The sequence below is a fragment of the Bos javanicus genome, chromosome 18, assembly GCF_032452875.1.
Source record: "Bos javanicus breed banteng chromosome 18, ARS-OSU_banteng_1.0, whole genome shotgun sequence".
In the NCBI taxonomy this organism is placed as follows: Eukaryota; Metazoa; Chordata; class Mammalia; order Artiodactyla; family Bovidae; genus Bos; species Bos javanicus.
The window spans coordinates 26,012,132-26,033,939 of NC_083885.1; the positions used below are offsets into that span (position 1 = coordinate 26,012,132).

The 21,808-nt window shown below is 49.6% G+C and overlaps 1 protein-coding gene and 1 long non-coding RNA gene across 2 annotated transcripts in view; one reads left to right on the top strand and one right to left on the bottom strand.

Annotated features, from left to right (window-relative positions):
* Nucleotides 1-21,808, bottom strand: part of CNGB1 (cyclic nucleotide gated channel subunit beta 1) — a 72,402-nt gene that overhangs the window by 21,887 nt on the left and 28,707 nt on the right. The window contains exons 17-25 of the mRNA XM_061387344.1: nt 16,634-16,796; nt 12,990-13,097; nt 10,755-10,912; nt 9,515-9,670; nt 7,990-8,198; nt 6,921-6,971; nt 6,576-6,662; nt 6,101-6,165; nt 5,147-5,269 (exon numbers count right to left, since the gene is read on the bottom strand). Coding sequence (XP_061243328.1) covers nt 5,147-5,269; nt 6,101-6,165; nt 6,576-6,662; nt 6,921-6,971; nt 7,990-8,198; nt 9,515-9,670; nt 10,755-10,912; nt 12,990-13,097; nt 16,634-16,796 — 1,120 coding nt within the window. The remainder of the gene's footprint in view (nt 1-5,146; nt 5,270-6,100; nt 6,166-6,575; nt 6,663-6,920; nt 6,972-7,989; nt 8,199-9,514; nt 9,671-10,754; nt 10,913-12,989; nt 13,098-16,633; nt 16,797-21,808) is intronic.
* On the top strand, nt 8,111-11,478 carry LOC133230236 (uncharacterized). Its single transcript, XR_009730798.1, has 2 exons — nt 8,111-8,196; nt 10,077-11,478. It is a non-coding gene; the product is annotated as an uncharacterized LOC133230236 (long non-coding RNA).

Genomic DNA, 21,808 nt, shown 5'->3' on the forward strand with positions numbered 1-21,808 from the left:
CATGACTCTGCCCTGACGCTGTAGAGACATGCTGTCATCCCCATTTACAGATGTGGAAACTGAGGCTTCCGGAGATTGCTTGGAATACTTGGCAAGAGAATAAACCAGGGTTTTCCGGTTCCTGATGCCTGGGATCCTTCAGTTTCCCTCCGTATGTTTTCAATGTCCACAGTCTCTGCTTTGCTCTCCCATCATGAGGTTCAAGAACAAGCTTAAAACTGGAAAATATCTCGAGGGTCACCTTTTCTGACCCTCCCCTCTCCTGTCCACTAACCAGACAGTGAAACTGAGGGCCACAAAAGGAAAGGGAACACCCATGGTCACCAGCTGGCAAGTTCCAGGGCTGGGACTGGAAAACAGGTGTCACCTTCTCTCTAAGCTGTTACCCACCGTCAGTAACCCCTTGACACAGGCGCATGAGCCATCAGGAAGGGAGGTGGCCAATGGGGTCCTGCTGTGTGGTACAAGGCATAGGAAATGCCCAAGCTTGTGTAATCACACAAAGTAGCAAGAGTCCCTCCCTCACTATTTTGAGTTTTAAAGGTTTGCATGTTTATTAATAATTACAAGTTTGCATTATTCCAACAGAGCAGCCTCACTGTTCTAATTCCTAGCCATTAAGTCCTACAAAAATAAACTTAAGCTTTTACAATAACTTAATCGATACAGAAGTAAAACCTTTATAGCTATTTAAACGGATTTAATTACCAAGGTGCTTATGTTCAGACCTTCAGACTGTGCCCTCCAAGGGGTCAGCAAGGTTGAGGTCAGCAGGGCCTAAACTCAGGGCATTCTCAGCAGGCTTTCCTGTACTTTCTGTCATCCTACCAGGGCACAGGAACTGCCCAGAGCCTGCCCTGTCCCCAGTGTCCTGATACATCCATGCTGCCAGGGTCCCTGCTTAGCCGGGAAATGGAGAACATCATCCAACTGGCCAATCATCTGGTCTGAGATTGATCCCAAACTGGTCCCCCCCTGGGCTCCACTCACCAGCTATTTATGCAGTATTGTGGTTAGATCATGGGCTCTGGCACAGACTGCCTGGGCTCAAACCCAGTCCTGACACTTTCTCACTGCATAAGTAACCCATCTCGCCAAGCCCCGGGGTCCTTCTTCTGGAAGGGGCATGGCCATAGACCGTCCTTCACAGGGAGACCATGAGGATGATGTGAGGTGAAAAGAGCGCCTGGCCCATGGTGGGCCCTCAGGAAGTGTCAGCTACCAGCACCTTCACTGTCACTGGTTCCAGCAGTGGAGAACAATAGACTGGCCTGTGCCCTCAGGAAGTTCACTATCTAGGGGAGGCAGGCAAGTCAGTGTGCAATGAGTACTGGGGGAGGGGTGGAGAAGGGAGTTGGGTAGTGGGGGTCTTGGCCTCTGCAAGACCTAGGGCAGGGCTCTCCCTAGGCCTTCCAGGCCCTCATTACCACCTGGTCCAAGAAAATCTCAGACCCACGGGCCAGGCCTGCCCTGTCAATCCCCCATCATACCAGTTCTGGCCACCAGGGGGCATGCTAAGCAGCCTTTCAGTTCAATTCCCTTCTGTCGCTCAGTCGTGTTGGACTTTGCAACCCCATGGACTGCAGCACGCCAGGCTTCCCTGTCCATCACCAACTCTGGGAGCTTCCTCAAACTCATGTCCATTGAGTCAGTGATGCTATCCAACCATCTCATCCTCTGTCCTCCCCTTCTCCTGCCTTCAATCTTTCCCAGCATCAGGGTCTTTTCCAAGGAGTCTGTTCTTTGTATCAGGTGGCCGAAGTATTAGAGCTTCAGCTTCAGCATCAGTCCTTCCAATGAATATTCAGGACTGGTTTCCCTTAGGATGGACTGCTTTAATCTCCTTGCAGTCCAAGAGACTCTCAAGAGCCTTCTCTAACACCACAGTTCAAAAGCATCAATTCTTTGGTGCTCAGCTTTCTTTATAGTCCAACTCTCACATCCATACATGACTACTGGGAAATCCATAGTTTTGACTGGACAGACCTTTGTTGGCAAAGTAATGTCTCTGCTTTTTAATATGCTGCCTGGGTTGGTCATAGTTTTTCTTCCAAGGAGCAAGCGTCTTAATTTCATGGCTGTAGTCACCATCTGCAGTGATTTTGGAGCCCAAGAAAATAAAGTCTGTCACTATTTCCATTGTTTTCCCATCTATTTGCCATGAAGTGATGGGACCAGATGCCATGATCTTAGATTTTTGAATGTTGAGTTTTAATCCAGCTTTTAAACTCTCCTCTTTCACTTTCATCAAGAGGCTCTTTAGTTCTTCTTTGCTTTCTGCCATAAGGGTGGTGTCATCTGTATATCTGAGTTTATTGATATTTCTCCTGGAAATCTTGATTCCAGCTTGTGCTTCATCCAGCCTGGCATGTCACATGATGTACTCTGAATATAAGTTAAATAGGCAGGGTGACAATATACAGCCTTGACGTACTCCTTTCTCAATTTGGAACCAGTCTGTTGTTCCATGTCTGGTTCTAACTATTGCTTCTTGACCTGCATACAGGTGTCTCAGGAGGCATGTCAGGTGGTCTGGTAGTCCCATGTCTTGAAGAATTTTCCACCGTTTGCTGTGATCTACACAGTCAAAGGCTTTGGCGTAATCAATAAAGCAGAAGCTTTTCTGGAATTCTCTTGCCTTTTCTGTGATCTAACAGATGTTGGCAATTTGATCTCTGGTTCCTCTGCCTTTTCTAAATCCAGCTTGAACATCTGGAAGTGTATGGTTCACATACTGTTGAAGCCTGGCTTGGAGAATTTTGAGCATTACTTTGCTAGCATGTGAGATGAGTGCAACTGTGCAGTAGTTTGAACATTCTTTGGCCCTGCCCTTCTTTGAAATGAAAACTGACTTTTCCAGTCCTGTGGCCACTGTTGAGTTTTCCAGATTTGCTGGCATATTGAGTGCAGCACTTTTGCAGCATCATCTTTTAGGATTTGAAATAGCTCAGCTGGAATTCCATCCCCTCCACTAGCTTTGTTTGTAGCGATGCTTCCTAAGGCCCATTTGACTTTGCATTCCAGGATGTCTGGCTCCAGGTGAGTGATCACACTATCATGGTTATGTGGGTCATGAAGATCTTTTTTGTATAGTTCTTCTGTGTATTCTTGCCACCTCTTCTTAATATCTTGTGCTTCTGTTAGGTCCATACCATTTCTGTCCTTTATTGTGTCCATCTTTGCATGAAATGTTCCCTTGGTATCTCTAATTTTCTTGAGCGTTAAGAAAATCAAGTCCCCTTTAGGGGGACTGAGTTGGGCACTGCCTGGGTGCCGGGTGCTGCTGGGCCACCAGCAGAATGAAGATGAGTGATCCATATAGCTCTGGCTTTCCCTGAAGCCCTTCCTGACTAGAGAAGCCAGCTACTGGCATGGATGGCACATCTTAGGGGTCTCTTCAATATTCCATGTGACTAGACCTGTGGAGACCTCTGCATACTGCCCCAGACCTGGCCAATGCAAAGCAGGATGAAGAAACCAAATATATAGGAGCTTAGGTCCTTAGGCCCCTCGGCCTATAGCAGGCATTCAAGAAATGCTCACTATTTTGAAAGTTATTATTATGAATGATATTGGATTTTTAGAGGAATTCTCCTTCACTAGTTGTGCTTTTGCACATCTTGGGTTTCACTGTAGGGTTTTATTTGGAAAAGGGTGATGCTGCCAGAAAGTGTGCCTCTCCATGGCACAGGGAAGCCCCAGAGGGCTAGCCCTGTCTTCCCCGCTCTGCCTGCCATCCGTGCAGGCCTGCCTGTGATGGGTGCCAGGCCCCGCCCTGGGAAATGGCTTCTTAGCCAGGTGGGATACAAACCCCTCTGAGAATTTGAGGACAGTTAGGAAGCTTCTCCTCAGAAGTCAGCATGCTCCCAAAATTCAGTTCCGATTTCAAGGGGGGTTTGTGACCCTAGGTTAGGTTCCTGGTGTGCTGGCTTCCCCTTAAGAGTGACCACAGCTAGGAAGTGGGGTCACTGACTCCTGTCCACGCATGGGCTGGATGTGTTACACACGTTAATTTATTTATTTCTCATGAGAAATCTGTGTGATCCCACCCCCATTTTATAGATGAGAAAACTGAGTCTCAGAAAGGCTAACGGCCTTACCCAAAGTCACAGAGCAAGATTTAATGAATAGCTTCTGTTCTTCCCTTTGCACAGAAGGCCTGTGAGTCCTCTCTCTGCCCCCTTGTGAGGGGATGAATGAATGAACGAGTGAGTGAGTGAATGAATGGTCTAGTCATGGTCTCTGGACCGGGGCTGTAGGTGGGTTCAGCTAAGGGGAACAGGAGCAGGGTCAGTGGTGGTGTCAGGGGGTTGGGCCCTGATCCCACCCCCGACACACAGCACCCCACAGCGGATGTCAGGTTCCCCCTCCTGCATGCTGGGCTGCCTTGGACCCTCAGACTCTCCCGGTGAGCTCTCCTCAGGCCACAGGCCCATCTCAGAAGGCGAAGGGTCACTGTGGCCAAGTACTGAGGCATTTGGCCCGAGAAGGAGACATTCTGGACCAACAGCCACTCTAAAGAAGCTACCTTGGGACCTCCCTGCTGGTCCAGTGGTCAAAAATCTGCCTGCCAATGCAGGGGACCCAGGTTTGATCCCTGAACCAGGAAAGTCCCACATGCTACAGAGTAACTAAGCCCGAATGCCTAGAGCCTGTGCTCGGAAACGAGAGAAGCCACCACAATGAGAGCCCTGCTCACTGTGACTAGAAAGTAGCCTCCAACTCACCGCAACCAGGGAAAGCCCGTGTGCAGCAACGAAGACCCAGCACTACCAAAAGCAAATAAACAAACCTTAAAAAAAAAAAAAAAAGAAACCACCTTGGATGCAAGTGACCACCTGCTCTAGCTCAAGCTAGAAGCAAGTGTGAGGAGGAGGTCAAAGTGTTGACAAGCTGGATGGAGAGCATTTTGCATCACTTGTGGGCACAGCCCAGGGTGAGGCAGGGCCTGCCTGAGGGGACTCGCAGCCCCCTGGGCCTGAACTCTTCCTCTGCCTCTGTCACCACAGCTGACCAAGTGCCCACTGCGGCCTGGCACTGATTCCTTGGGAACGAGGTGACCCGGCAACATGGCGGCAGCGGGACTCCTCTCTAGGAGTCTTGGTGCTTTGAATTATTAAGACACAGGAGGAAGACTGCAGCTCACCTGTTTCCCACGCCATCATAAACCCAGTGAGTGGAGCCGAGGCCCTCATAGGCCGACGCCCAGTAATAGAGACATGAGTTCAGATGTAAGCTGTAGAGCAGGTAGGCTGTGGTCCTGATAACCCTGCAGAAGAAGGAAGGCACGAACGCAGCAGTCGAAAAGGTGGCGATGATATCTCAGCCCAGGGGTGGGGACTGCAGGAAACAAGCTAGTCCTCACCCTCCCCAGCACCCTCAGAGATCCCCGTATCGGAGCCGCAAGGCCCTGCCCAGCTGCCTGGTGCGACAGACACTTGGCCTATGGGAACCGGTGGCTATACTACGGGGCCTACTGGCTGCTCTGCTGAGACTTTGCTGGCTAGGAATGGTGATTCTCCAACAGAAAGTTGTCAAGACTGGGTCCCAGAATTGGCACAGAGCTACATGTGCAGACAATTCTGGGGAAGTGGAGAAGCTGAGGAGGGAATGCGTGGGGTGGGGGCGGGGGGCAAAGAAAGGACATGCATGCAGAGAAGCGCTGCCCCTGAGAGATATCAAGAGGAGCCCTGTCCCCCAGCGTGGCCTGGCTTGTCCTGTATTCCAAGCCTGGGCATCCGCAAGATGGCCCACTGTGTCCCTACAGCCCACCACCCATGTTTGAGTGTTTGGGGGTCAGTTTCCTGAGCTGAAACCAAATCGAGGCCCAGCTCCCTGGATATGCAGGGGAGCCACACACGTCAGCCTGCATGTGCCCTCCTCACAATTGGGGGAAACGGGACATTCCTGGATCTTTAAAAAAACAAACATCCCTTCAAAAAAGGATGAGGAAGAGGCCTGGCTTCCGGTGGGTGGTAGTGGCTAGGGGGCCTGGGAGCCGGGGGATGCTGAAAGGGGAAGGGATTGGGTAGAGAATGTCTTGCTCTGTTCTTACTGCAAATATCCTGGGACATGTGTGTGCACGTGTCGGGGGTCTCACCTGTAAACGTAGGCTTTGCTGAGGATGGATTCCAGGCGGTTGTTAAACTCAAAGAAGGCCATATACTGGGAGGAAGAGCAAGGCATCAGGGGTGGCCCACTGCCCTCCCCTCCCCACCCACTCCCCACAGCTTCCAGGACCGAGGGTTCTCTCTGCAGCCCCCCAGTGGGAGGGGGAGCCAGGATGGATCTGAATGTGTGGCCGGACTCCTACGTCACCCTAAGTTGTTGCTAGTACTAATAACCCTCACCTCATGGAATTGAGGAGGCAGCACTTGTAAAGCCTCCAGAACAATATCTAACACACAGCACAGCTAAGAAGCACTAACAATCGTAAGGAATTTCCCATCATTCCTTGCAGCCACCCTTTCCTGATGCCTCACCAGTGCTGCTTAGACCAGGCATCAAGATGTTGGTGCCAGTACAGAGCACCAGAGGAGCTGCAGGCCTTGGATGGGGAAGTCCACTCGTCTTACCTTCAAACAGCGGGGCAAGCGCAGGAGGGGATTCACACCGAATTTCAAGTAGAGTAAGTCCAAGGGCAAGAGGCAGAGCATGTCCATCTGAAATGCCAGCAGGACACCACAGTGTATAAAACAGCGTGTAACTCCCAGGGTTGTGGGATGGGGTGAGTGGTGGGGTTCTCCACCTTCAATGGAAAGGCGAGGTCAGGATGCCCATGGAGGGGCTAAAACTACGGCAGCAGGTATCCTACCAACAAGCTCCAGCCTGTGCTGGTCCTGTGGGGGAAGCCACATCACACTGGCCTCAAAACACCCAGGCCCCCAGAGACACAGCCTCCTGAGACCCCTGGCACACACCTTAAAGCGCTGAGATTTCACGTAATTGTTGCGCATCTCCTTTTTGTCCGTCTGGAATAAAATGGAATAATGACTGTGAAATGGCATGAGAGCTTCCCCCTGACCCCATCAGAGCAGTGATGCAAATTCCCACCCAACCTCGACCTTCCTGTCCAAGTAACAGCCCCATGGGTGCAGAGCCATTGAATGGACCACCGAAGCCTGGTGAAAGCCTACAGATGGGGAGATCGAGCTCCCCAAGATGGAGTGGGGGTGTGTCATCCAAGGTCACTCAGCTTGATTCCAGCTTCTTAGATGGAAAGCAGGGATGCTGACCTTACTCTCTCAGTACGTTAGCCTCACCTGGATCATTTGCAACCTTATTCACTGCTCTGATCAGACCAGGAAGGAGGTTGCCCAGGGAATTCTTCCTGTGAATTATTTTAGCAGCTCAACTTCAACTTGTCTGCACACAGAGGAGACCCAGCTCCACCTGCATGGAATTTTGAAAAATGACCTACATAGGGAGATGGGGAGTTTGCCACATCCCAGTCAGGATTTTGGTTTCCTCCCCAGAAAGTGCACCAGAATATGGACTCCCCAACTGGTCTGAGGAGTGTGCTTTTTGCAGGAACCGCCCCCCCCCCCCGACTCAGGAAATGTCGATTGTCAGCAGTTACCTGTGCTGAGCACTCTGCATACATCACCTCCATGGAGCCTCACAGCAATGGTAAGAGGTGAGAACAATTACTATCCCCATTTTAAAGATGAGAAAACTGAGGCTCTGAGAGGTGACACAGTTAGTTCTCATACAGCCAAGATTTGAACCAGGTCTGCCTACTCTAAAGACCATTCTCTGGACTACTTCTTCAACTCCATCAGGTGGTCCAGGGACCATTTTACCCACACATGAAGATGTGTGTAATTCGAATGTATCAAAGATGTGTGAAACAAACAACCATGCTGTTGAATAGGCACGAGTGGATGTCCTGAGATTTCCCTGTTCATTTAGCTTCTTGTCCATCCCAGCATCAGGGGCTCTGGCGGCAGGGTCTGCCCCCAGCCACCCCCCAACCCGGCTGTGACTCACAATGATGTCCCCGCCTCTGACAAACTGTAGGCGCATCTGGAACACGGTGATGTCCAGGAGGTAGATGAGGTCACACAGGTAATCCATCAGCAGCCAGAGGTGGATGTTGTCTGGCGTCTGATAGGGGAAGGCCCAGCGCACGGGAATCAGCCAGCAGTTCCAGTTCCAGGCCAGCACCACGAAGAAGAGCCACAAGATGTACATCAGGTCTGCAGGGGTGGGGGAGGGAAGGTGCTAGAACCTCAGCCGGAGAAGGGCCCCTCACCTCACCGTGTGATTGGAATGGGGCTTTCTTATTTCCACTTATCAATCTGCACTTTCTTAGCAGCTCTTAATGTGGCCCTTCTTGAGGGAAAGTCAAAGTGTTAATCATTCAGTTGTGTCCAATTCTTTACGACCCCGTGGACTACTATAGGCTACCAGGCTCCTCTGTCCATGGGATTCTCCAGACAAGAATACTGGAGTAGGTTGCCATTCCCTTCTCCAGGGGATCTTCCCAACCCAGGGATCGAACCTGGGTCTCCTGCATTGCAGGCAGTTTCTTTATAGACTGAGCCACCAGGGAAGCCTGGTCGGGGGGAGCATAAAAAACAATCTTTGATATAAAAATAAATCACAGCTAGGCCCTAACAAACGGAATACTCTCAGTAGGGGATGTGAGGTCATTATCAGTTCATAGACAGCTAACAGAAAACACTTTTGATCCACTCTGGTTGAATTTTTTCCAAAAATGTATTTCCTGCTTTCCTAAATACACAATAGTGAACAATGCATAGAAGATGGACAGATGGATACATGGACAGGTGTGTGGAAGGATGGATACTGTAGGTCACGTGGGCATTTTATTATTTATTTATTTACTTTTATTTTTCGGCCACATCCAGCAGTTTGTGGGATCTTAGTTCCTTGAACAGGGATCGAACTAGTGCCCCCTGCAGTGAATGTGCATCGGACTGGAAGGGAATTCCCCCCAACCTGGGCATTTTAAAGGACCCGTGGACACCAGGGTTGGAGTCCTGCCCCTCAGTGACTTTTTGTATGACCCTGGGAAAGTCCCTCTCTGGTCCCTGCTCTGTCCTCCTCAGAGAAGTCACAGAAGTCAGATTTAAAAAAGAAAAGAAAAGGCAGGGAAACCCTTTGTAAAGTGCTGTGCACATATGAAGGTTTGTTATTCCTGAAGAATATAAAGTGAGCTAAAGGGCAAGTGAGAGGCACTTCACTTGAGATGTTGGAAGAATTTTTCCCCTCCTCTGCTCAGAGCAGCAGATCTGGGAAAGCAGCCAGTAAGGGTAGAGTAGAAAAAAGACTTGGCCAAGAGTCAGGAGTCCTGAGTCTGCCGCTGACTAGTTGCGTCTTTAGGCCGGTTAACTCCTCTGTGCCTTAGTTTCCTTGCCTGTTAAGACGGGTGCCCTAGTCCTCCTTCCTAGTCCAGGGACTTCAGTTTGTTTGGGCCCCTCTCTGTCCCCGCCCCGCCCCGCCCCCTTCCATGACGTGTGGCCACGCCCACTGCCCTCCCAGGACTCACTGGTCAGCGGGTCGATGCTCTGGGGAAACTGGTACTTCTTCCAGGGGCGGCGTTTGAACTTGCAGCAGAGCATCTCACAGTAGTGTTCCTCTTCCACCTGCCCCGCTTCAGCTGGCTTCACTTCTGGGGCCGGCTCTGGGGCTTTTTTGGCTGGGGCTGTGGGATGACACTGGTGACCCTCTGACCTAGCCCCGGGGCTCAGGCTGAGGATGCAAAGACAAGGCACCCGACTGCAGATGCTGGAGCTGGAGCTGAGGGGACCCTGACAGCTCTCCACAACCAGCCACAAGCTCTGCGTGTTCTCCTGCAGCAAACCCCACATATCCTCTTAAATGGCAGCCTGAGCACCTGCTCTGAAACGCTTACCTACTACCAATAGGGGACCACTGCTCAGGAGCTGCCTAAAATGAGGTGTTTCTGGGAAAGTTGGGTGTTCAGTTGCATGTCTGCTTGTGTGTCAATGCTTGTTTGGACACCCTGGTTCTCTCTGGAGGTGGGGGGACATTGGTACCCAGAACTCCCACCCCCAGGAATCAGGAAAACATTGCCCTATGTTTTTCAGCACAGGAATCTTCGTCTCTAAAACAAGACACTGAATGGGATCACAGCCTCCCTCTGCATCTGTGGAGATGTTTGTTGGTGAACTAGAGATTGGCTCTCAAAGGTTCAATATGGCTATGTTTCTAGCTTTAGGATTATGAAGTCAGGCTCTGCTAGGTTCATTGTCGGTATTTTGAGTTCGAAGACACAAGCCTCCTTTGGAAAAACCTAGAAAACCTCCCTGGCAAGAGAGCGTGGTTCTTATTTCCTCCTGGTACTCTAAAAGAAGAAAACTTCCACATAAATATTGTAACCAAGGCCTTTGAAAACTAAGACTGCGTGGTTCCAGAGTGGGTTATGGTTACCATCTGAGTGTTAGACCATGACATATGCCCCAGGGTGGACCACCTACCTGCCTGCAAGCAGGAAAGGGACAGAAGGTCAACCAGGGAACTTGCCCTCTGGGAGACAGAGCTAAGTACAACTGGATCACCGGCCAGAACTCTGACCTTCTTTCCACCCCTGGACACGTAGCTAAAACTGTATACAAAGGATCTCGAATTCCAGAGAGTGGAGATCTGCGCTTCTCTCAAGCACCCCCACCATTTTCTTGGGGCTACCCTCCCTATGAGTTGAAAGAGGACTCCAGGAGCCCCACCACACCCTGGGTCCAGTGGACCATCACCAGCTCTGGACTCACAGGGCTTGGGGCTCTCCTCATCGGAGGTGACGTCAGGGTCGATGAGCTTCTCCTTCACCTTCTCCGTCCGCTCCTTGAAGAGCTTCACCAGCTCCTGGAGCCGGTCATTGATGATGGCACTGTTCTGGCTGGCTGTCGAGGTTGCACGGTCCTGGTCACTGTGGAAACAGCACCCAGAGCTGAGCGGACTGTGTGGGGAGGGACCCCTGTGCCCCCAGGCAAGGGCAGAATCTGTATCCCACCTGGCTGGAGGGGGTCAATCCTGCCCCAGTCTCCCTCTGGACATCAAAACATCAAACCCACCTTAATATCTCCTGGGAGGAAATTCAGCCTGGGAATTGCACCGGGATACCCAGCTTTTTAGGAAATGTACCATGCAGGCTCTGATTCAGATGGGCAATTCTGAAAAACTCTGGATTCCACTTGTAATTTAGGGGGCAACTCTTGGAACTCAGTTCAGGGCCGTTAGACTCAGTTTGGGGTTCACATGACATACAGGACTGATCAGAGAGGGGACAGCGGCTACTTTTTGAGGTTTAGGAAATAGCTGATTTTAAAAACAGTGCAGGAAATTCCCTGGCAGTCCTGAGGTTAGGACTCTGAGCTCTCATTGCCAAGGTCATGGGTTTGATCCCTGGTCAGGGAACTAAGATCCCACAAGCCATGCAGCATGGGCAAAATAAATTAATTAATTAGTTTAATTCAATTAAAATTTAAAAAAACATTATAGATACATTACAAATCCTTTTAATTTATAGGAATTTAAAATGTATGAACTTGCATCAAGAGAGACAGACATAGACAGAATGAATGAGAGTCTGCCTGACAGTCCCCTCAGCCTGGGTCCAGAGCTCTGGGTGAGTTGAGATGGGTGGCTGTGTGAATCAGCCTAGTTCCCTGTTCTTTGCTGAGTGGCCTGTGATCCTCTCGCTGAGCTGAGGATGATACTGGTGTTTACAGATCTATTGTTTTTTTCATACACTGAGGCACTGAAACTCAAGCCAGCTACTCTTCATGTGCTCAGCTGAGCTGGAGACAAGCAGTGTGGGGTCATAATGAGAGACGGCACCAGGGGTGGAGGAGACAGGAACTGCTCACCCACTTTGGGAAGCAGTCGCCACCCAGCCAGGGACCCCGTTGCCCACGTGTGGCCATGTCAGCTCTCTTCTGCGCACAAGCCTTGTGCAACTGCAGGCCTCCTTATGGAGAGCAGCCTGGCACTCTCCCTTTCCAGTCTGACCAGTGAGATCTTGAAAGCCGCAGAAAGATGGCAGAGCCACTGCTGGCTGGGTCCTTAAATGACTGCAGAGAGCAGAGTCTGCCACTGACCTGAAACACGCACCTGATGGCATGACTGACATGAACCATCTTGTTCCTTATGCGCTGAAACACTGAGGTCTATTTGCTATAGCATCTTAACCTACTAAGGGAATACCTAGGGCTCCATGCTGACCACCTTAAGAGCTTTTCTCCAATGGGAATTTTTATTATTCTACAGGATTTCTGCCTTATCTTCTGATATGAACCCTAACCCCGCCCTGATCCTATTGCATAAGATGAGACTCCCACTGTACACTAAAAACAATCACTGGATGATACATGAGGTTTGGGGTTTTTTCCTGCTTCTCTGGCTTTTCTGAACTTTCCGCAATACTGCTAAGCATAAACTCCGTAAAATTACAGGCAGAAAAAAAAAAGACTGGAAGGAAAGGCCGTGGTCTCCTGAGGTCACTCCAGGAGTATGGCTGGGGAGGAGGTGAGACGCCCAGGCCAGAGCCCAGGGCTGGGGGATTCGTTATCACTAGCCTACGTAGACCCTTCAGGAAAACATCTCCCACTGGCCCAGCCCTTGAGACAGGCAGATATCAGAGACACAGGCCCTGATGTCCTCAGAGTGGCCTTTAAACATTGTTCCATGGACCAGCTGCATTGGAATCACCTGAGGAGCTTATAAACACTTGGCTTCCCCAGGTCCACTCTCTGTGGCTCGGGACACAGGAGGCCCAGAGCCCCGGCCCATTCTGCAGACCAGATTTTGCACAACTGCTGGGCCAGCCAGAAGCAGCCAGGGCAGGGGACCCAGCCCTCCCTTACTGCTTGGAAACCACTGGCACAGTCTACCTTCAGGCAGAGTGTTCTAAAAACATCCATGCTGTCCCCAGCTCACCTCCCTTTGCTTGCCCATCCCCACCCAGACTTCTGACTCGTGAGACCCCAGAGGCAGCCCCCACTTACTCAGTGCCCTGTGGGCTGGTGGGGTCCGACCAGGCGACCACGGGGGATGCAGCCGGTGACAGCATCTTGAGCTCTTCAGCCTCATCATCTTGGGAAGGCAGCCTCTTCCTGCAAGAACACAGACATGGAAAGGGACTTCAGGGAGGCAGGAGCCACAGGCAGGGAGCCAACTTGGAGCCCTGCAGATCACCCAGAGCAAATCCTGGGTGGGAGGTGGGGGCAGAGGATGGTGCTGCCCGAGGGTCCTCGCTTGCCTGCAGGGAAACAAAAAGGGAGAAGAGGGGACACAGCCGGCCTCTGGACCTTAGTCTCTGCATCCATTCAGTGGCCTCATGTAAAAGTAACAGGATGGACTCAGCATCAGGCAAACCCAAGTTTGCTCCCCAGCCCTGCTTCTTCCCAATGTGTGACCTTGGCAAGTTAACTTAAACTCTCTGAGCTGCCTCAGCTTTCCCCTCTGTAAAATGGGACTGTGTGTGCTGTGCTTAGTTTCTCAGTCATGTCTGCCTCTTTGTGACCCCATGGACTGTAGCCCACCAGGCTCCTCTGTCCACGGGGATTCTCCAGCAAGAATACGGGAGTGGGTTGCCATGCCCTCCTCCAGGGGATCTTCCCAACCCAGGGATCAAACCCAGGTCTCCCTCATTGCAGGTGTATTCTTTACCAGCTGAGCTACCAGGGAAGCCCAAAATGGGACTAAATCTAACCAGCTCAATGAGGTGCTTATCACTCAATCAGGTCTCATTTTAAACATCCTTCTCCCCCCACCTCCCAGTCTGGCGGCACAGAGCTCCCCAGCCCACCCCCACCTCTTTCTCCACCACACCACCCTTCCAGCCTCCAATAAGGTGTGAGGGCTCCCATTCCATCCTGTTAACTCTCCTATGAGCTCAGCTTCCCTCCCTTAACAGATGTGCCCCTGATTGGAAAAACTGATACCCACAGGCCATGGAGTCTGGTCTCCTACACGTGGTGTGACCTGGGACAAGCCCCATCCCCTCCTGAAGCTCCCTCTTCCCTATCTGAAGGATGAAGACTAAACTATCCTGCGTCCCCACCATTCAGTCCAAGTCCACCAGTGTTGATTTTGGAACCACTGGTGTCTTGGCTGATGGTGTCTAGATCTGAACACATGTGGTACTTCTACCATCCCCCACCACCGTGACTCAGGATTCCACCATTAGGGCTTCTAGAGGGATACAGTCAGAGGGATGTGCAGCATTTGCTTTATTCCAGAAGCTCTGGAACGACCCTACTATGTTCTGTCAACTCAACTAAAATGGCAAGACTCATGGGTTCGCCTCTTTTACACTCTAGTTAAAAGGAGGCCTGCAGGGCACTTCCCTGGTGGTCCAGTGGCTAAAACTCTGCACTCCCAATGCAGGGGACCGGGCTCGACCCCTGGTCAGGGCGCTACATCCCACATGCCACAGCTAAGACCTGGCATAGTCAAATAGCCATCAGGGAAAAGACCCTGATGCTGGGAAAGATTGAAGGTGGGAGGAAAAGGGGACAACAGCAGATGAGATGGTTGGATGGCATCACTGACTCAATGGACATGAGGTTGAGCAAGCTCCGGGAATTGGTGATGGACAGGGAAGCCTGGCCTGCTGCAGTCCATGGGGCTGCAAAGAGTTGGACACGACTGAGCAACTGAACTGACTGGTAGCCAAATAAATATATAAATACTGAAAAAAAGGATGCCTGCACACAAGAATACTGGGGCAGTAATCTCACAACTAGGACTTAAACTCAGCCCTCCTGCCTTCATCCCAGTGCCTTCCGAGGATCTGGAGAGAGTCCAGAAAGTGGAAGTAAGTCAGAAGCTCTGTTCCCCCAGCACTGCCCAGTGCTTGGCCCTGTGCTAAGCACTTCACTTACAGGAGTTTGTTGAATTTTCACATGCCTAAGGTACAGGGAATGTTTCATCCCCATCTTATCATGGAAAGATGAAGGCCTAGGAAGATCAAATGACTTGCTTCAAGCCTCACATCTGGTAAGTGGTGACCTGGGATTCACTCCAAACCACAGCTCTGCGCTATGAGAAGGGCCTTGCCCACATGCCCCCCTCTACCCCTCTGTTTGGGTGGCTTCTCTGCTCCCATCAATTGCCCTGTGTTCATTCCATCCCTGACCACAGACAGCCCCATTGGTCTCTCACGTCAGGCATCAGAATTCCTTCTTGGGGGCAAGCTCAGGCTGAGGCTTCTCCAGTTTCTCACAGTCATGTTCTGCTTAGCAACTCCCTGGAGGAGTCTTGTGTGATTACTTGTTCACTATCTCCGTCGCACTAGAATATCAGTTCTATTAGGACAGGCAGAGGCTGGCACATAAAGATGTTCAAAAAATGTTTGCAAATGAATGATAACCAGAGGATCCTCACAGACCTAGCTCATAAGCAAAAGGTAGGAGCTTGGATTCTAGCCCCATGTGACCCTAGTCCCCTCATCGCTGCTCCCCAGTATCCATCTTTAATCCAACCTGTACAGTTTCTCCACCCTAATAAAGGGAATAGAGGGAGGTAGACCAGATGTCCACAGTCATGGTAGTGCCTTGTCTTCTGCTATATGTATTCTGTATATGATTCAATGAATTAGCCATAAGGACTGATGTGTCTGTGAGCTGTGTTCTGAGACCAGGTGAGATTATGCCTCTCTTCTCCACATTAAAATCTGGGAACCTCTGTTGACGACATCCAGCCATTTCTATCCCAGCAGGCGCCTGACTTCAGCTGAGAAATTACTCAAGAGCTCATGGATGAGAGCAAGAATTAATCAAGAAAAAAGAACCATCTCTCAATCCAGCCAGCAAAGGGAAGGCACTGGTGGCTCTTCTTTAATAACCACTTTAATAACCACTCACAAAGCACAGTACTGCACCTCACAGCCTGCCTATAGCTCTATACAGGAACGCTCTCAGCTACCTGGCTCAGGTTGTCCAAAACCACCTCTAACCATGCAGCAACTAACTTATCTCAAGAAGCACAAGTGTGTGCAACCCTGAGCAGGAATTTCACTTTCGAGAAAGGAGCCCAAGGACGAAGGCAGAGGACCAAAGAGATATCCATAGCACCTTCGTGTTCGTATTTAACAGGCAAGGATTGTTACGTCTGTTCTGACATGTGGAGCTGGAAGGTGTCAACACAGCATCATAGTGACAGTCTAGCAGTATGGAAAGGGGCTCAATAAATACGATGTGGTCTCAGATGAGATGTGATCCAATCCTACCTTCAATTAAAACCACTCAGAAGCCTGGGCCCACAAATAAGGTATGGAAGAGAGGGCAGAAAAATAAAACCACAACCTAACCTAGCGTGGTGGGATGAGGGATGGTTATTGTATCTAGAGTTCTTTGGTATTCCCATTGTAATTGTTAACAATAATTCCCTGTCACATCTATTACCCCCTTCAAACCATACACTCAAGGGTATTCTGGACAGGGCTTCCTCAGAGATCTCTTTCTAGAGCCTGAAACCAGGAATTAGGAGACCTGGAAAGAGGTGGGCCCATGGTCCCAATGCTGACGGCACCTCACTGAGTGACCTTGGGCCAGTTTCTTCCCCTCTCTGGCCCCAGTGTCCTCTTCTACCAAATGTACAGATGGCACAGTGCTACGAAACACCCAAGAGAAGCATAGACGGTGACCTGAGGCTCCCTGTGGCTGATCCTGGGACCGCAAGGGTGTCGGATTTGGCAGGAGACAGGGGCAGCTGCACGGGAGAGGGTGGGTTCTCCTCCGCGATGAGGGGGCGACTGTCAGCATCAGCGTCTTCCACCTGCACTTTGGGGTGCTCTTCCGTGGCAGGTACTGGGGAGGGGAAGGAGGACACAGCGTCAGAGAGGAGCCAGGTCCCCGGAGCCTTGCTGTGTTCTACGGGGAAGCCAGAGTGTGTGTGTCTGGAGGGGCCCGTGGCAGCCTTGCCTCCACACAGGGCCCACAGGAGAGCTCCATGCAGGGGACACAACGATGCGGTGTCCAGGGCCCTCCGAGGGCCATGCCCCTGGCGGCCATTGACCCAGGAGCCACGGGAGCAGCCGTGACGTCACAGGAGCTCCCGGACACAGCCTGGAGCCCAGCCTGGTTTCCCTGGGCCTGGAGAAGCAGCAAGGCCCTGGGGTGGGGGTTGGGGTGGCAGCGCTGAGAAAGGGCTTGGGGAGCCTGCCTGGGGGGCGCTGAGTCCTAGGGTCTGGCCTGGTGCAGTCTGGCTCAGCTGCTTCCTCTCCCAGGGCCTCAGTTTCCCCATCCCAAGGTAGGAATGATGAGGCTTTCCCAGGCCCGTGGGGGCAGCAGACATGGGGGTACAAGACCTCTTTTTTAAAATTTTTTATTAAAGCATAGTTAATTTACAATGTTGTGCCAATCTCTGCTGTACACCAAAGTGACTCAGTTATACACATATATTCTTTCTTTTCACATTCTTTTCCATTTTGGTTTACCACAGGATGTTGAATCTAGTTCCCTGTGCTATACCGCAGGACCTTGTTGTTTATCCACCCTATATATAATATTTTATATCCAGTCCCGCACTGCCAGTCCTTCCCTCCCCTATCTCCCTCCCCAGTGGCAGCCAGAAATCTGTGTCTCTTTCTGTTTTGAGACAGGTTCATTTGCACCATCTTTTAGATTCCACATATACTGACTGCATATGATATTTGTCTTTCTCTTTCTGACTTACTTCATTTAGTATGATAATCTCTAATTGCATCCATGCTGCTGCAAATGGCATGATTTCATTCTTTTTGTGGCTGAGTAGTATTCCATTTATACATGTACCACATCTTTATTCGTTCGTCTGTCAATGGGCATTTAGTTGTTTTCATGTTTTGACTATTGTAAACAGTGCTGCCATGAACATAGGGGTGATGTATCTTCTGAATTATAGCTTTGTCCAGGTATATGACCAGGAGTGGGATTTCTGGATCATCTGGTAATTCAATTTTTAGTTTTCTGAGGAACCTCCACACCGTTCTCCTCAGTGGCTGTACCAACTTACATTCCTACCAGCGGTGTAGGAGGGTTCCCTTTTCTCCATACCCTCTCCAACATTTGTTATTTGTAGACTTTTTCACGATGGTTATTCTGATCAATGTGAGGTGGTACCTTCTAGTTTGGATTTGCATTTCTCTAATAATCAATGCTGTTAGCATCTTTTCATGTGCTTACTGGTCATCTGTACATCTTCTTTGAAGAAATGCCTATTAAAGTCTTTTGCCCATTTTTCAATGGAGCTGTTCTGGTGGTGGTGGTGGTAGGAACTGTTTGTATATTTTGGAGACTAAGCCCTTGTCCATCAACTCATTTGCAAATATTTTCTCCCATTCCACAGGCTGTCTTTTCTTTCTTTCTCCCTTTTTCATGATTTCCTCTGCTGTGCAAAAGCTTGTAAAAGTTTGATTAGGTCCCATTTATTTATTTTTGTTTTTTATTTCTATTGCCTTGGGAGACTGAACTAAGAAAGCATTGGTACGATTTATGTCAGAGAATGTTTTGCCTATGTTCTCTTCTAGGAGTTTTACATGTCATGTCTTAGGTTTAAGTCTTCAAGCCATTTTATTTTTGTATATGGTGTGAGGGTATGTTCGAACTTCACTTATTTACATGCAGGTAACTTTCCCAGCACCACTTGCTAAAGAGACTGTCTTTTACCCATTTTATATTCTTGCCTCCTTTGTTGGAGATTAATTGGTCACAGGTGTATGGGTTTATTTCTAGGCTCTATTTTCACTGTTCCATAGATCTGCATGTCCATTTTTATACCCTTACAACCCTGTTTTGATTTTACTATAGCTTTGTAGTATTATCTGAAGTCTGGGAGAGTTATGCCTCTTGCTCCATGGCCCCCATCCCTAGGCCGCCTCACAGGATTGCTTTGGCAATTCTGGGTCTTTAATAGTCCTTATAAAAATTTTTTGATTCCTTGTTCTAGTTCTGTGAAAAATGTCTTGGGTATTTTGATAGGTATCATACTAAATTTGCACATTGCTTTGGATAAAATTGCCATTTTAACAATATTAATCCTTGCAATCCTCTTGGAAGGGAATGGGATATCTTTCCATTTCTTTGAATCCTCTTTAATTTGCTTTACTGATATTTTACAGTTTTCAGCATATTAGTCTTTCACCTCTTTGGTCAGGTTTATTCCTAGGTGTTTTGTGTTTTTTTTAATTTATTTTTGGTTGCACTGGGCCTTCGTTGCTGGGTGCAGGATTTTCTCCAGCTGTGGCAAGCAGGAGCTACTCTCTAGTTGCAGTGCGTGGGCTTCTCATTGCAGTAGCTTCTTTTGTTTTAGAGCGTGGGCTTCAGGAGTTGCAACATGCAGGCTCGGTAGTGGAAGCGCACAGGCTTAGTTGCTCCAAGGCATGTGGAATCCTCCCAAACCAGGGATCAAACCCATGTCCCCTACTTTGGCAGGCAGATTCTTAACCACTTTACCACTGGGTAAGTCCTTTTTTTTTTTTTTTTTTTGGTGCTATTTTTAAAGGGTTTCTTTTTTTTACATTCCTTTTCTGGTATTTCATTGTTATTATAAAGTGTTGCAACTCATTTTTTAATATTAATCTTGAATCCAGCTACTTCGCTAAATTCATTTATTAGAAGGCAATGGCACCCCACTCCAGTTCTCTTGTCTGGAAAATCCCATGGACGGAGGAGCCTGGTAGGCTGCAGTCCATGGGGTCGCTAAGAGTCAGACACGACTGAGCGACTTCCCTTTCACCTTTCACTTTCATGCATTGGAGAAGGAAATGGCAACCCACTCCAGTGTTCTTGCCTGGAGAATCCCAGGGACGGGGGAGCCTGGTGGGCTGCCATCTATGGGGCCGCGCAGAGTTGGACACGACTGAAGCGACGTAGCAGCAGCAGCAGCAGTGTTTGCGTGGAGTCTTTAGGGTTTCCTACGTATAGTATCATGTCATCTGCGTGTAGTGACAATTTTACCTCTTCAGGGCCTCACACTCTTGAAGGGCCTCGAATGGAGACATTTGGAAGCTTCCTACAATCAAGGGTGGCAGACTGTTTTTGTAATGCCTGTTACCCCTGTGACCTTTGGTACTTTCTTGTTTTTGCATCTGCCAAGAGCCCCCAGAAATAATCCCCTCAGCTCCTCTCCTGACTTCTGAGAGGCCTTGCATCCTGAGAATCAGATCCTCCCTGGGGAGACTGGGTGTGTCCCTGTTTTGGGCTTCATTACCCTCCCCCGGGACTGTGGGGACAGGTGTGCCCCTAGGCAGAGCTCAGAGGATGCTGAGGGGCTGGAAGGGTGCCCCCACTCCCCACTACACCTGGGCCAAGCCACGCAGTAGTAGCCAGGTGCAGGTCTGGGTACCAGCAAGGCAGGTGCACACCCCCAAAATGTGGAGGGGTGCATTTTGAAACATTTGGATATGTGAGCTTTTTTTAATGGCCACATGGGAAAAGCCAGCACATTATGAAAGTTGGTGGAGGGAACATAAGCAGACCTCAAGATTCTGGGGCATTTGTTGTACTAACCCTAAGCCCTCAGGAAAAGAGGATGAGCAGGACTTTTGCTAGACTCAACAGAGGTGCCCCAGGTTGTGCAAAGCAGGAGAGAGCCATGGGTTGGCAAGGACCTCCCCCTGCCTCCCACAGACCTCGGGAGAGGGGAGCTGGAGGTGGGCTGGGGGCATGGAGGCAGCCAGGACTAAGGCAGCTTCTCAGAAATGCTCAGGGCCCCAGGTGCTTCCAGAATGGCCCCCTGGCAGCAAAAAAACACGTGGCCTCAGCATCCATGAGGCTGTCCCAGGGAGCCTGGGAGGGACCACGTGGTCCCCTCACCCCCTACCTCACCCTGCATAAGACCGTACAAACTCAGTCTCTCTCAAAGGTAGGGGGACCTCCTAAACCCAATGTTTCATTTCCTGCCAGTATGACAGAGTAGGAACTCAAAACAGAAATCATATTTGTTTATATTATACTGATTTATAGAATAAGAATCTGTGACTAAGAACACAAAGAATAATATTGTATGCTTAAATTGGTTTAGAGAATAATAATATTTACTGTTAAGCACTTCCTATGTGCCTACTAGGCATTTGTTTCACTAAACTCTAAGTGCTTTATTTATATGTATATATAAACCCTTTCGTCATTCCCAGCCATTCTATGAGGTCATTGTTATCATTGTCCCCATTTTGTGGAGAAGGAAATGAAGCACAGAGAGGTTAAGAAACCCACAGCAGAGCCCAGATTTGGACCCAGGCATCCTGGCTCCAAAGCTAAAATTCTCAGCCCATCCTGAGGTTGGTGACCAGCATACATACAGACTTCTGTGCCACGCAGAACCACTGAAATGGAAATAATCTTGTCACTGCATGCTGTCATTGCCTCGGCCATACCATCTAAAATCATCGTGTGTCAATCACAGTTGGTTCAGACCACCGTCCCAATGTGTCACTGCGACTGTTTCTCAAAGTGTGGGGCTCCCAGGAACCAGAGAAGGCACGTGATGATTTTAGATGGCACAGCCAAGACAAAGGATGACACAGAATGAGACCACTGCCCCCTTTCCCGTTCTCTCTGGATCCAGCCTGGGCAGAGAGGAAACCTCAGGTTAGTGCTGCTATGGCCTCAACGCCTCCCAGACATGTCCTAGTTCCCTTCCGCAGACTCAGCTATGAGCCTTCAGCAGGCCCCCACCTCACCAGAAATTACCAACACGACCTAGTTCCCCATGTCTTTGTGGTTATTTCTATTTATGCCCTTCTATTTATGGCAGGCCAGGCTGGTTTTCCATTTGAATTATAATGTAAAACTTCCTATTTAAATACACTGAATTGAATGAAAAAGTGAGTAAGCAAATA